This window comes from Petromyzon marinus, chromosome 70 (genome assembly GCF_048934315.1).
Source record: "Petromyzon marinus isolate PM22_M1 ecotype Great Lakes invasive population chromosome 70, UKy_Petmar_22M1.pri1.0, whole genome shotgun sequence".
Lineage (NCBI taxonomy): Eukaryota > Metazoa > Chordata > Hyperoartia > Petromyzontiformes > Petromyzontidae > Petromyzon > Petromyzon marinus.
This window is the reverse complement of record NC_133736.1, coordinates 5,637,969-5,653,092: the sequence shown is the minus strand read 5'-3', so window position 1 is coordinate 5,653,092 and position 15,124 is coordinate 5,637,969. Positions and strand designations below refer to the sequence as shown.

The 15,124-nt window shown below is 56.8% G+C and overlaps 1 protein-coding gene across 1 annotated transcript in view; it reads right to left on the bottom strand.

The window, feature by feature from the left end:
* TPP2 (tripeptidyl peptidase 2) overlaps positions 1-15,124 on the bottom strand; it is a 98,253-nt gene that overhangs the window by 6,423 nt on the left and 76,706 nt on the right. Inside the window, 3 exon segments of the mRNA XM_076055255.1 lie at positions 1-153; positions 2,492-2,622; positions 12,555-12,660. The exon segment at positions 1-153 is cut by the window's left edge and continues 559 nt beyond it. Of these exon segments, the coding sequence (XP_075911370.1) occupies positions 1-153; positions 2,492-2,622; positions 12,555-12,660 (390 nt within the window).

Genomic DNA, 15,124 nt, shown 5'->3' with positions numbered 1-15,124 from the left:
GACGACGAGGAGGAGGATGCGGCGGCGGCGGCGGTGGCTGGGGTCAAGGCCAGGCCCGTTGGGGTCGGGCGAGCCGAAAGGATTCGGTCAGCGATGGCCAATCCCTTCCGGCACAGAACCTCCACAAGCACGGCCCTCCGGCGCTCCATCTCGCTGGGAGAAGGAACCACCACCACCATCACCACCACAACAACAACCACCACATTAACAACCACAACAACCACCACCACCACAACAACAACAACAACCACAACAACCACCACCACCACGACGACAACATTAACCACCACAACCACCACCACCACAACAACAACAACCACAACAACCACCACCACCACGACAACAACCACATTAATCACCACCACCACCATCACCACCACAACAACAACCACAACAACCACCACCACCACGACGACAACATTAACCACCACAACCACCACCACCACAACACCCACATCAATCACAACCAACACAACCACCACCACCATCACCATCACAACAACCACCAGCATCACCACAACAACACCCACATCAATCACAACCACCACCACGACAACCACATTAACCACCACAACCACCACAACAACAACCACCACCACGACAACAACCACATTAACCACCACAACCACCACAACCACCACAACACCGACATCAACCACAACCACCACAACCACCACGACAACAACCACAACAACCACATTAACCACCACAACCACCACGACAACAACCACATTAACCACCACAACAACCACATTAACCACCACAACAACCACATTAACCACCACAACCACCACCACAACAACAACAACCACCACGACAACAACCACATTAATCACCACAACAACCACCACCACGACAACCACATTAACCACCACAACGACCACAACACCGACATCCACCACTACAACCACCACCACAACAACCACCACCACCACCACAACCACCACCACAACCACCACCACCACAACCACCACCACAACCACCACCACCACAACCACCACAACAACCACCACCACCACAACAACCACATTAACAACCACAACGACCACAACACCGACATCCACCACTACAACCACCACCACAACCACCACCACAACAACCACCACCACCACAACCACCACCACAACCACCACAACCACCACAACAACCACCACAACAACCACATTAACCACAACAACGACCACAACACCGACATCAACCACCACAATCGCCACAACAACAACACCTCCACCAACACGGCCGTGGTGACCCCAGCCACTGACCCGGCCGTGGTGACCCCAGCCACTGACCGGGCCCACGGTGACCCCAGCCACTGACCGGGCCCATGGTGACCCCAGTCACTGACCGGGCCCATGGTGACCCCAGCCACTGACCCGGCCCACCGTGACCCCAGCCACTGACCGGGCCCATGGTGACCCCCATGGTGACCCCAGCCACTGACCGGGCCCACGGTGACCCCAGCCACTGACCCGGCCATCGTGACCCCAGCCACTGACCAGACCCATCGTGACCCCAGCCACTGACCGGGCCCACAGTGACCCCAGCCACTGACCTGACCCACCGTAACCCCAGACACTGACCGGGCTCACGGTGACCCCAGCCACTGACTGGGCCCACTGTGACCCCAGCCACTGACCGGGCCCATCGTGACCCCAGCCACTGACCGGGCCCATGGTGACCCCAGCCACTGACCCGACCCATTGTGACCCCAGCCACTGACCTGACCCACCGTGACCCCAGCCACTGACCCGGCCCATCGTGACCCGAGCCACTGACCTGACCCACTGTGACCCCAGCCACTGACCCGGCCCATCGTGACCCCAGCCACTGACCTGACCCACCGTGACCCCAGCCACTGACCCGGCCCACGGTGACCCCAGCCACTGACCGGGCCCACGGTGATCCCAGCCACTAAGCGGGCCCACGGTGACCCCAGCCACTGACCCGGCCCACGGTGACCCCAGCCACTGACCGGGCCCACGGTGACCCCAGCCACTGACCGGGCCCACGGTGACCCCAGCCACTGAGCAGGCCCACGGTGACCCCCATGGTGACCCCAGCCACTGAGCGGGCCCACGGTGACCCCCATGGTGACCCCAGCCACTGACTCGACCCACGGTGACCCCAGCCACTGACCGGGCCCACGGTGACCCCAGCCACTGAGCGGGCCCACGGTGACCCCCACGGTGACCCCAGCCACTGAGCGGGCCCACGGTGAGCCCCACGGTGACCCCAGCCACTGAGCGGGCCCACGGTGAGCCCAGCCACTGACCGGGCCCACGGTGACCCCCACGGTGACCCCCACGGTGAGCCCCACGGTGACCCCAGCCACCGAGCGGGCCCACGGTGAGCCCCACGGTGACCCCCACGGTGACCCCAGCCACCGAGCGGGCCCACGGTGACCCCCACGGTGACCCCAGCCACTGAGCGGGCCCACGGTGAGCCCCACGGTGACCCCAGCCACTGAGCGGGCCCACGGTGAGCCTGTCACCTCTTGAGGGCCGAGGCCTCAGGCCTAGCGTCGTTCTTGAGGCCGAAGAAGGAGGAGAGAGCGACGCGGTCGATGAGGGAGAGCACGACGTCGCTGGCCGTCACCACCTCACACAGACGCGTGCCACGCTCCTGGCGGGGGCGGTCGGAACCATCGTCGTTACCATCGTTACCATCGTTACCATAGTCACCATCGTCGTTACTATCGTCACCATCGTCACCATCGTCGTTGCCATCTTTACCATCGTCACCATCGTTACCATCGTCACCATCGTCACCATCGTTACCATCGTCGTTACCATCGTCACCATCATCGTCACCATCGTTACCATCGTTACCATCGTCACCATCGTTACCATCGTCGTTACCATCGTCACCATCATCGTCACCATCGTTACCATCGTTACCATCATCACCATCGTCACCATCGTCACCATCGGCGTTACCATCGTTACTATCATCGTCACCATAGTTACCATCGTAGTCGCCATCGTCACCATCGTCACCATCGTTACCATCATTACCATCGTTGCTACCATCGTCACCATCGTCGTTGCCATCTTTACCATCGTCACCATCGTTACCATCGTCACCATCGTCACCATCGTTACCATCGTCGTTACCATCGTCACCATCATCGTCACCATCGTTACCATCGTTACCATCATCACCATCGTCACCATCGTCACCATCGGCGTTACCATCGTTACTATCATCGTCACCATAGTTACCATCGTAGTCGCCATCGTCACCATCGTCACCATCGTTACCATCATTACCATCGTTGCTACCATCGTCACCATCGTCGTTACCCTCGTCACCATCGTCGCTACCATCATCACCATCGTCGTCACCATTGTTACTATCGTCACCATCATCACCATCGTCGATACCATCGTCGTTACCATCGTTACCATCGTCACCATCGTTACCATCGTTACCATCGTTACCATCATCACCATCGTTACCATCGTCGTTACCATCGTCACCATCGTCGTTACCATCGTCACCATCGTCACCATCGTCACCATCATCACCATCGTCGTTACCATCGTTACCATCGTCACCATCGTTACCATCGTTACCATCGTCACCATCGTTACCATCGTCACCATCGTTACCATCGTTACCATCGTCACCATCGTTACCATCGTCACCATCGTCACCATCGTTACCATCGTCACCATCGTCGTTACCATCGTCACCTTCGTTACGATCGTTACCATCGTCACCATCGTCGTCACCATCGTCGTTACCATCGTCACCATCGTCACCATCGTTACCATCGTCACCCTCGTCACCACCGTCGTCACCATCGTTACCATCATCGTTACCATCGTCACCATCGTCGTTACCATCGTCACCATCGTCACCATCATCACCATCGTTACCATCGTCGTCACCATCGTCACCATCGTCACCATCGTCACCATCGTCACCATCGTCACCCTCGTCACCACCGTCGTCACCATCGTTACCATCATCGTTACCATCATCACCATCGTCGTTACCATCGTCATCATCATCACCATCGTTACCATCGTTACCATCATCGTCACCATCGTCACCATCGTCACCATCATCACCATCATCGTTACCATCATCACCATCGTTACCATCATCGTCACCATCAACATCACAACCATTGGTGAGTGTGGTGGTGAGTGTGTTGGTGAGTGTGGTGGTGAGTGTGTTGGTGAGTGTGGTGGTGAGTGTGGTGGTGAGTGTGGTGGTGAGTGTGGTGGTGAGTGTGGTGGTGAGTGTGTTGGTGAGTGTGGTGGTGAGTGTGTTGGTGAGTGTGGTGGTGAGTGTGGTGGTGAGTGTGGTGGTGAGTGTGGTGGTGAGTGTGGTGGTGTGTGTGGTGGTGTGTGTGGTGGTGAGTGTGTTGGTGAGTGTGGTGGTGAGTGTGGTGGTGAGTGTGGTTGTGAGTGTGGTGGTGAGTGTAGTGGTGAGGATGGTGGTGAGTGTGGTGGTGAGTGTGGTGGTGAGTGTAGTGGTGAGGATGGTGGTGAGTGTGGTGGTGAGTGTGGTGGTGAGTGTGTTGGTGAGTGTGGTGGTGAGTGTGGTGGTGAGTGTGTTGGTGAGTGTGGTGGTGAGTGTGGTGGTGAGTGTGGTGGTGAGTGTGGTGGTGTGTGTGGTGGTATGTGTGGTGGTGAGTGTGTTGGTGAGTGTGGTGGTGAGTGTGGTGGTGAGTGTGGTGGTGAGTGTGGTTGTGAGTGTGGTGGTGAGTGTAGTGGTGAGGATGGTGGTGAGTGTGGTGGTGAGTGTGGTGGTGAGTGTAGTGGTGAGGATGGTGGTGAGTGTGGTGGTGAGTGTGGTGGTGAGTGTGGTGGTGAGTGTGGTGGTGAGTGTGTTGATGAGTGTGTTGGTGAGTGTGGTGGTGAGTGTGGTGGTGAGTGTAGTGGTGAGGATGGTGGTGAGTGTGGTGGTGTGTGTGGAGGTGTGTGTGGTGGTGAGTGTGTTGGTGAGTGTGGTGGTGAGTGTGTTGGTGAGTGTGGTGGTGAAGTGGTGAGGATGGTGGTGAGTGTGGTGGTGAGGATGGTGGTGAGTGTGGTGGTGAGTGTGTTGGTGAGTGTGTTGGTGAGTGTGGTGGTGAGTGTGTTGGTGAGTGGTGTGGTGAGTGTGTTGGTGAGTGTGTTGGTGAGGTGTTGGCGTGGTGGTGAGTGTGTTGGTGAGTGTGTTGGTGAGTGTGTTGGTGAGGATGGTGGTGAGTGTGTTGGTGAGGATGGTGGTGAGTGTGGTGGTGAGTGTGGTGGTGAGCGTGGTGGTGAGTGTGTTGGTGAGTGTGTTGGTGAGGATGGTGGTGAGTGTGTGGGTGAGTGAGTGTGTTGGTGAGGATGGAGGTGAGTGTGTTGGTGAGGATGGTGGTGAGGATGGTGGTGAGTGTGGTGGTGAGTGTGTTGGTGAGTGTGTTGGTGAGTGTGTTGGCGAGCGTGGTGGTGAGTGTGTTGGTGAGTGTGTTGGTGAGTGTGTTGGTGAGCGTGGTGGTGAGCGTGTTGGTGAGCGTGTTGGTGAGTGTGTTGGTGAGTGTGGTGGTGAGTGTGGGTGTGGTGAGCGTGGTGGTGAGCGTGTTGGTGAGTGTGGTGGTGAGTGTGTTGGTGAGCGTGGTGGTGAGCGTGTTGGTGAGTGTGTTGGTGAGTGTGTTGGTGAGTGTGTTGGTGAGTGTGTTGGTGAGTGTGTTGGTGAGTGTGTTGGTGAGGATGGTGGTGAGTGTGGTGGTGAGTGTGGTGGTGAGCGTGGTGGTGAGTGTGTTGGTGAGTGTGTTGGTGAGGATGGTGGTGAGTGTGTGGGTGAGTGAGTGTGTTGGTGAGGATGGTGGTGAGTGTGTTGGTGAGGATGGTGGTGAGGATGGTGGTGAGTGTGGTGGTGAGTGTGTTGGTGAGTGTGTTGGTGAGTGTGTTGGCGAGCGTGGTGGTGAGTGTGTTGGTGAGTGTGTTCGTGAGTGTGTTGGTGAGCGTGGTGGTGAGCGTGTTGGTGAGCGTGTTGGTGAGTGTGTTGGTGAGTGTGGTGGTGAGTGTGTGGTGGTGAGCGTGGTGGTGAGCGTGTTGGTGAGTGTGGTGGTGAGTGTGGTGGTGAGTGTGTTGGTGAGTGTGTTGGTGAGCGTGGTGGTGAGCGTGTTGGTGAGTGTGTGGGTGAGTGAGTGTGTTGGTGAGTGTGGTGGTGAGTGTGTGGGTGAGTGTGTGGGTTGGTGAGTGTGTTGGTGAGTGTGTTGGTGAGTGTGTTGGTGTGTTGGTGAGTGTGTTGGTGAGTGTGTGGGTGAGTGTGTTGGTGAGTGTGTGGGTGAGTGTGTTGGTGAGTGTGGTGGTGAGTGTGGTGGTGAGCGTGGTGGTGAGCGTGTTGGTGAGCATGGTGGTGAGCGTGTTGGTGAGCGTGGTGGTGAGTGTGGTGGCGAGTGTGTTGGTGAGTGTGTTGGTGAGCGTGGTGGTGAGCGTGTTGGTGAGTGTGTGGGTGAGTGAGTGTGTTGGTGAGTGTGGTGGTGAGTGTGTGGGTGAGTGTGTGGGTTGGTGAGTGTGTTGGTGAGTGTGTTGGTGAGTGTGTTGGTGTGTTGGTGAGTGTGTTGGTGAGTGTGTGGGTGAGTGTGTTGGTGAGTGTGTTGGTGAGTGTGGTGGTGAGCGTGGTGGTGAGCGTGTTGGTGAGCATGGTGGTGAGCGTGTTGGTGAGCGTGGTGGTGAGCGTGTTGGTGAGCGTGGTGGTGAGCGTGTTGGTGAGTGTGTTGGTGAGTGTGGTGGTGCGCGTGTTGGTGAGCGTGTTGGTGAGCGTGTGGGTGAGTGAGTGTGTTGGTGAGTGTGGTGGTGAGTGTGTGGGTGAGTGAGTGTGTTGGTGAGGATGGTGGTGAGTGTGTTGGTGAGTGTGTTGGTGAGTGTGTTGGTGAGTGTGTTGGTGAGTGTGTTGGTGAGGATGGTGGTGAGGGTGGTGGTGAGTGTGTTGGTGAGTGTGTTGGTGAGTGTGTTGGCGAGCGTGGTGGTGAGTGTGTTGGTGAGTGTGTTGGTGAGGATGGTGGTGAGTGTGTGGGTGAGTGAGTGTGTTGGTGAGGATGGTGGTGAGTGTGTTGGTGAGGATGGTGGTGAGGATGGTGGTGAGTGTGGTGGTGAGTGTGTTGGTGAGTGTGTTGGTGAGTGTGTTGGCGAGCGTGGTGGTGAGTGTGTTGGTGAGTGTGTTGGTGAGTGTGTTGGTGAGCGTGGTGGTGAGCGTGTTGGTGAGCGTGTTGGTGAGTGTGTTGGTGAGTGTGGTGGTGAGCGTGGTGGTGAGCGTGTTGGTGAGTGTGGTGGTGAGTGTGGTGGTGAGTGTGTTGGTGAGTGTGTTGGTGAGCGTGGTGGTGAGCGTGTTGGTGAGTGTTGGTGAGTGTGTTGGTGAGTGTGGTGGTGAGTGTGTTGGTGAGTGTGTTGGTGAGTGTGTTGGTGAGTGTGTTGGTGAGGATGGTGGTGAGTGTGGTGGTGAGTGTGGTGGTGAGCGTGGTGGTGAGTGTGTTGGTGAGTGTGTTGGTGAGGATGGTGGTGAGTGTGTGGGTGAGTGAGTGTGTTGGTGAGGATGGTGGTGAGTGTGTTGGTGAGGATGGTGGTGAGGATGGTGGTGAGTGTGGTGGTGAGTGTGTTGGTGAGTGTGTTGGTGAGTGTGTTGGCGAGCGTGGTGGTGAGTGTGTTGGTGAGTGTGTTGGTGAGTGTGTTGGTGAGCGTGGTGGTGAGCGTGTTGGTGAGCGTGTTGGTGAGTGTGGTGGTGAGTGTGGTGGTGAGTGTGTTGGTGAGTGTGTTGGTGAGCGTGGTGGTGAGCGTATTGGTGAGTGTGTGGGTGAGTGAGTGTGTTGGTGAGTGTGGTGGTGAGTGTGTGGGTGAGTGTGTGGGTTGGTGAGTGTGTTGGTGAGTGTGTTGGTGAGTGTGTTGGTGTGTTGGTGAGTGTGTTGGTGAGTGTGTGGGTGAGTGTGTTGGTGAGTGTGTTGGTGAGTGTGGTGGTGAGCGTGGTGGTGAGCGTGTTGGTGAGCATGGTGGTGAGCGTGTTGGTGAGCGTGGTGGTGAGCGTGTTGGTGAGTGTGTTGGTGAGTGTGGTGGTGCGCGTGTTGGTGAGCGTGTTGGTGAGCGTGTGGGTGAGTGAGTGTGTTGGTGAGTGTGGTGGTGAGTGTGTGGGTGAGTGAGTGTGTTGGTGAGGATGGTGGTGAGTGTGTTGGTGAGTGTGTTCGTGAGTGTGTTGGTGAGTGTGTTGGTGAGTGTGTTGGTGAGGATGGTGGTGAGGATGGTGGTGAGTGTGGTGGTGAGTGTGTTGGTGACTGTGTTGGTTAGTGTGTTGGCGAGCGTGGTGGTGAGTGTGTTGGTGAGTGTGTTGGTGAGTGTGTTGGTGAGCGTGGTGGTGAGCGTGTTGGTGAGCGTGTTGGTGAGTGTGTTGGTGAGTGTGGTGGTGAGTGTGGTGGTGAGCATGGTGGTGAGCGTGTTGGTGAGTGTGGTGGTGAGTGTGGTGGTGAGTGTGTTGGTGAGTGTGTTGGTGAGCGTGGTGGTGAGCGTGTTGGTGAGTGTGTGGGTGAGTGAGTGTGTTGGTGAGTGTGGTGGTGAGTGTGTGGGTGAGTGTGTGGGTTGGTGAGTGTGTTGGTGAGTGTGTTGGTGAGTGTGTTGGTGTGTTGGTGAGTGTGTTGGTGAGTGTGTGGGTGAGTGTGTTGGTGAGTGTGGTGGTGAGTGTGGTGGTGAGCGTGGTGGTGAGCGTGTTGGTGAGCATAGTGGTGAGCGTGTTGGTGAGCGTGGTGGTGAGCGTGTTGGTGAGTGTGTTGGTGAGTGTGGTGGTGCGCGTGTTGGTGAGCGTGTTGGTGAGCGTGTGGGTGAGTGTGTTGGTGAGTGTGGTGGTGAGTGTGTGGGTGAGTGAGTGTGTTGGTGAGGATGGTGGTGAGTGTGTTGGTGAGTGTGTTGGTGAGTGTGTTGGTGAGTGTGTTGGTGAGTGTGTTGGTGAGGGTGGTGGTGAGTGTGTTGGTGAGTGTGTTGGTGAGTGTGTTGGTGAGCGTGGTGGTGAGCGTGTTGGTGAGTGTGGTGGTGAGTGTGTTGGTGAGTGTGCTGGTGAGTGTGCTGGTGAGTATCTTGGTGAGCGTGGTGGTGAGTGTGTTGGTGAGTGTGGTGGTGAGGGTGGTGGTGAGTGTGGTGGTGAGTGTGTTGGTGAGGATGGTGGTGAGTGTGTTGGTGAGTGTGTTGGTGAGTGTGTTGGTGAGTGTGGTGGTGAGTGTATTGGTGAGTGAGTGTTGGTGAGTGTGTTGGTGAGTGTGTTGGTGAGTGTGTTGGTGAGCGTGGTGGTGAGCGTGTTGGTGAGGATGGTGGTGAGTGTGTTGGTGAGTGTGTTGGTGAGTGTGTGGGTGAGTGAGTGTGTTGGTGAGTGTGTTGGTGTGTGTGTTGGTGAGTGTGTTGGTGAGCGTGGTGGTGAGCGTGTTGGTGAGGATGGTGGGCAGGATGGTGGTGAGTGTGTTGGTGAGTGTGTTGGTGAGTGTGTGGGTGAGTGAGTGTGTTGGTGAGTGTGTTGGTGAGTGTGTTGGTGAGTGTGTTGGTGAGCGTGTTGGTGAGCGTGTTGGTGAGCGTGTTGGTGAGTGTGGTGGTGAGTGTGTTGGTGAGTGTGTTGGTGAGTGTGTTGGTGAGTGTGTTGGTGAGTGTGTGGGTTAGTGTGTTGGTGAGGATGGTGGTGAGTGTGGTGGTGAGTGTGGTGGTGAGCGTGGTGGTGAGTGTGTTGGTGAGTGTGTTGGTGAGTGTGTTGGTGAGTGTGTTGGTGAGTGTGTTGGTGAGTGTGTTGGTGAGCGTGTTGGTGAGCGTGTTGGTGAGTGTGTTGGTGAGTGTGTTGGTGAGCGTGTTGGTGAGCGTGTTGGTGAGCGTGTTGGTGAGCGTGTTGGTGAGCGTGTTGGTGAGCGTCTTGGTGAGTGTGTTGGTGAGTGTGTTGGTGAGTGTGTTGGTGAGTGTGGTGGTGAGTGTGTTGGTGAGTGAGTGTTGGTGAGTGTGTGGGTGAGTGAGTGTGTTGGTGAGTGTGTTGGTGAGTGTGGTGGTGAGCGTGTTGGTGAGCGTGTTGGTGAGTGTGGTGGTGAGTGTGTTGGTGAGTGTGTTGGTGAGTGTGTTGGTGAGTGTGTTGGTGAGTGTGTGGGTTAGTGTGTTGGTGAGGATGGTGGTGAGTGTGGTGGTGAGTGTGGTGGTGAGCGTGGTGGTGAGTGTGTTGGTGAGTGTGTTGGTGAGTGTGTTGGTGAGTGTGTTGGTGAGTGTGTTGGTGAGTGTGTTGGTGAGCGTGTTGGTGAGCGTGTTGGTGAGTGTGTTGGTGAGCGTGTTGGTGAGCGTGTTGGTGAGCGTGTTGGTGAGCGTGTTGGTGAGCGTGTTGGTGAGTGTGTTGGTGAGTGTGTTGGTGAGTGTGTTGGTGAGTGTGGTGGTGAGTGTGTTGGTGAGTGAGTGTTGGTGAGTGTGTGGGTGAGTGAGTGTGTTGGTGAGTGTGTTGGTGAGTGTGTTGGTGAGTGTGGTGGTGAGTGTGTTGGTGAGTGTGTTGGTGAGTGTGTTGGTGAGTGTGTTGGTGAGCGTGTTGGTGAGCGTGTTGGTGAGTGTGTTGGTGAGTGTGGTGGTGAGTGTGTTGGTGAGTGTGTTGGTGAGTGTGTTGGAGAGTGTGTTGGTGAGTGTGTGGGGGAGTGTGTTGGTGAGGATGGTGGTGAGTGTGTTGGTGAGTGTGGTGGTGAGCGTGGTGGTGAGTGTGTTGGTGAGTGTGTTGGTGAGTGTGTTGGTGAGTGTGTTGGTGAGTGTGGTGGTGTGTTGGTGAGTGTGGTGGTGTGTTGGTGAGTGTGTTGGTGAGTGTGGTGGTGAGGATGGTGGTGAGTGTGTTGGTGTGTTGGTGAGTGTGTCGGTGAGCGTGGTGGTGAGTGTGTTGGTGAGCGTGTTGGTGAGTGTGTTGGTGAGTGTGTTGGTGAGTGTGTTGGTGAGTGTGTTGGTGAGTGTGTTGGTGAGCGTGTTGGTGAGCGTGTTGGTGAGTGTGTTGGTGAGCGTGTTGGTGAGTGTGTTGGTGAGTGTGTTGGTGAGTGTGTTGGTGAGCGTCTTGGTGAGCGTGTTGGTGAGTGTGGTGGTGAGCGTGGTGGTGAGTGTGGTGGTGAGTGTGTTGGTGAGTGTGGTGGTGAGTGTGTGGGTGAGTGAGTGTGTTGGTGAGTGTGTTGGTGAGTGTGTGGGTGAGTGAGCGTGTTGGTGAGAGTATGGGTGAGTGAGTGTGTTGGTGAGGATGGTGGTGAGTGTGGTGGTGAGGATGGTGGTGAGTGTGTGGGTGAGTGTGTTGGTGAGGATGGTGGTGAGTGTGTTGGTGAGCGTGGTGGTGAGTGTGTTGGTGAGTGTGTTGGTGAGCGTGTTGGTGAGTGTGTTGGTGAGGATGGTGGTGAGTGTGTTGGTGAGTGTGGTGGTGAGCGTGGTGGTGAGTGTGTTGGTGAGTGTGTTGGTGAGTGTGTTGGTGAGTGTGTTGGTGAGCGTGTTGGTGAGTGTGTTGGTGAGTGAGTGTGTTGGTGACTGTTGGTGAGTGTGTTGGTGAGTGTGTTGGTGAGTGTGTGGGTGAGTGAGTGTGTTGGTGACTGTGTTGTTGAGTGTGTTGGTGAGTGTGTTGGTGAGTGTGTGGGTGAGTGAGTGTGTTGGTGAGTGTGTTGGTGAGCATAGTGGTGAGTGTGGTGGTGAGTGTGTTGGTGAGTGTGTTGGTGAGTGTGTGGGTGAGTGAGTTTGTGGGTGAGTGTGTTGGTGAGTGTGTTGGTGAGCGTGGTGGTGAGTGTGTTGGTGACTGTGGTGAGTGTGTTGGTGAGTGTGTTGGTGAGTGTGTGGGTGAGTGAGTGTGTTGGTGAGTGTGTTGGTGAGTGTGTTGGTGAGTGTGTTGGTGAGCGTGGTGGTGAGTGTGTTGGTGAGTGTGTGGGTGAGTGAGTGTGTTGGTGAGCGTGGTGGTGAGTGTGTTGGTGAGTGTGTGGGGGAGTGTGTTGGTGAGTGTGTTGGTGAGTGTGTTGGTGAGTGTGTGGGTGAGTGAGTGTGTTGGTGAGTGTGTGGGTGAGTGAGTGTGTCGGTGAGTGTGTTGGTGAGTGTGTTGGTGAGTGTGTGGGTGAGTGAGTGTGTTGGTGAGTGTGTGGGTGAGTGAGTGTGTTGGTGAGTGTGTGGGTGAGTGAGTGTGTCGGTGAGTGTGTTGTTGAGTGTGTTGGTGAGTGTGTTGGTGACTGTGGTGGTGAGTGTGTTGGTGAGTGTGTTGGTGAGTGTGTGGGTGAGTGAGTGTGTTGGTGAGTGTGTTGGTGAGTGTGTTGGTGAGCGTGGTGGTGAGTGTGTTGGTGAGTGTGTGGGTGAGTGAGTGTGTTGGTGAGCGTGGTGGTGAGTGTGTTGGTGAGTGTGTGGGTGAGTGTGTTGGTGAGTGTGTTGGTGAGTGTGTTGGTGAGTGTGTGGGTGAGTGAGTGTGTTGGTGAGTGTGTGGGTGAGTGAGTGTGTCGGTGAGTGTGTTGGTGAGTGTGTTGGTGAGTGTGTGGGTGAGTGAGTGTGTTGGTGAGTGTGTGGGTGAGTGAGTGTGTCGGTGAGTGTGTTGGTGAGTGTGTTGGTGAGTGTGTGGGTGAGTGAGTGTGTTGGTGAGTGTGGTACCTTGTCAGTAGAATCCAGCTGCTGCAACCGTGCGAGATGAAGGGGAAGGTGAGCCGGGAAGTCGGCCTTCAGCTCCTCGTAGAGGGCACTGCTGGAGACACCCAGCCTGGCACGCACACACACACACACACACTCACCCACACGCTCACCCACACGCTCACCCACACGCTCACCCACACACTCACCCACACGCTCACCCACTCACACACACACACACTCACCCACACACTCACCCACACACTCACTCACCCACTCACACACACACACACTCACCCACACGCTCACCCACACGCTCACCCACACGCTCACCCACACACTCACCCACACGCTCACCCACTCACACACACACACACTCACCCACACACTCACCCACACACTCACTCACCCACTCACACACACACACACTCACCCACACACTCACCCACACACTCACCCACACGCTCACCCACTCACACACACACACACTCACCCACACACTCACCCACACACACTCACCCACACACTCACCCACACACTCACCCACACACTCACCCACACACACACACACACACTCGCTCACCCACTCACCCACACACTCACCCACACACTCACCCACACACTCACCCACACACTCACCCACACACACACACTCACACACACACTCACACACACACTCACCCACACGCTCACACACACGCTCACCCACACGCTCACTCACCCACCCACACGCTCACACACACACACGCTCACCCACACGCTCACCCACTCACCCACACGCTCACCCACACGCTCACCCACACGCTCACCCACACGCTCACCCACACACTCACCCACTCACCCACACGCTCACCCACTCACCCACACGCTCACCCACTCACACACCCACACACTCACTCACCCACACACACACTCACCCACTCACACACCCACACACACACCCACACGCTCACACACCCACACACACGCTCACCCACTCACTCACACACACGCTCACCCACACGCTCGTCCACCCACACACACACGCTCACCCACACGCTCCCCCACACGCTCACACACACGCTCACCCACACACCCACACGCTCACCCACTCACTCACCCACCCACTCACACGCTCACACACACGGTCACCCACACGCTCACCCACACGCTCACACACTCACCCACACACAGGCACACACACTCACTCACACACTCACCCACTCACTCACACACTCACCCACACGCTCACCCACACGCTCACCCACACGCTCACACACACGCTCACACACCCACACGCTCACCCACACGCTCACCCACACGCTCACTCACCCACCCACACGCTCACCCACACGCTCACACACACGCTCACACACCCACATGCTCACCCACACGCTCACCCACACGCTCACCCACCCACACGCTCACCCACACGCTCACCCACACGCTCACCCACATGCTCACCCACACGCTCACCCACTCACCCACATGCTCACCCACCCACACACACACTCTCCCACGCACACGTTCACTCACCCACTCACACACTCACCCACCCACACGCTCACCCACACGCTCACCCACACGCTCACCCACACGCTCACCCACACGCTCACCCACTCACCCACACGCTCACCCACCCACACACACACTCACCCACCGACACGCTCACTCACTCACCCACCCACACGCTCACACACACGCTCACCCACACGCTCACCCACACGCTCACTCACCCACCCACACGCTCACCCACACGCTCACTCACCCACCCACTCACTCACTCACTCACCCACCCACCCACCCACCCACTCACTCACTCACCCACCCACCCACTCACTCACCCACTCACCCACTCACTCACTCACCCACCCACTCACTCACTCACTCACCCACCCACTCACACACTCACTCACTCAATCACCCACCCACTCACTCACTCACTCACCCACCCACCACTCACTCACTCACCAACACACTCACTCACTCACCCACCCACTCACTCACCAACACAGTCACCCACTCACCCACCCACTCACTCACCCACCCACCCACTCACCCACCACTCACCCACCACCCACTCACTCACACACTCACCCACACACTCACCCACACACTCACCGACCACCCACTCACTCACTCACCCACTCACACACTCACCAACACACTCACTCACCCACACACTCACTCACCCACCCACTCACTCACCCACCCACTCACTCACTCACCCACTCACTCACTCACCAACTCACCACTCACTCACTCACTCAATCACCCACTCACACACCCACTCACCCACCCACTCACTCACCCACCCACCACTCACTCACTCACTCACCCACCCACTCACACACTCACCACTCACTCACCCACTCACCCACCCACTCACTCACCCACCCACCCACTCACTCACCCACTCACTCACTCACTCACCCACGCACTCACTCACTCAATCAATCACCCACCCACCACTCACTCACCCACCCACTCACTCACCACTCACCCACCACTCAATCACCCACCCACCACTCACTCACCCACCCACTCACTCACCCACCACTCACTCACCCACACACTCACTCACTCACCCACTCACTCACTCACCCACTCACTCA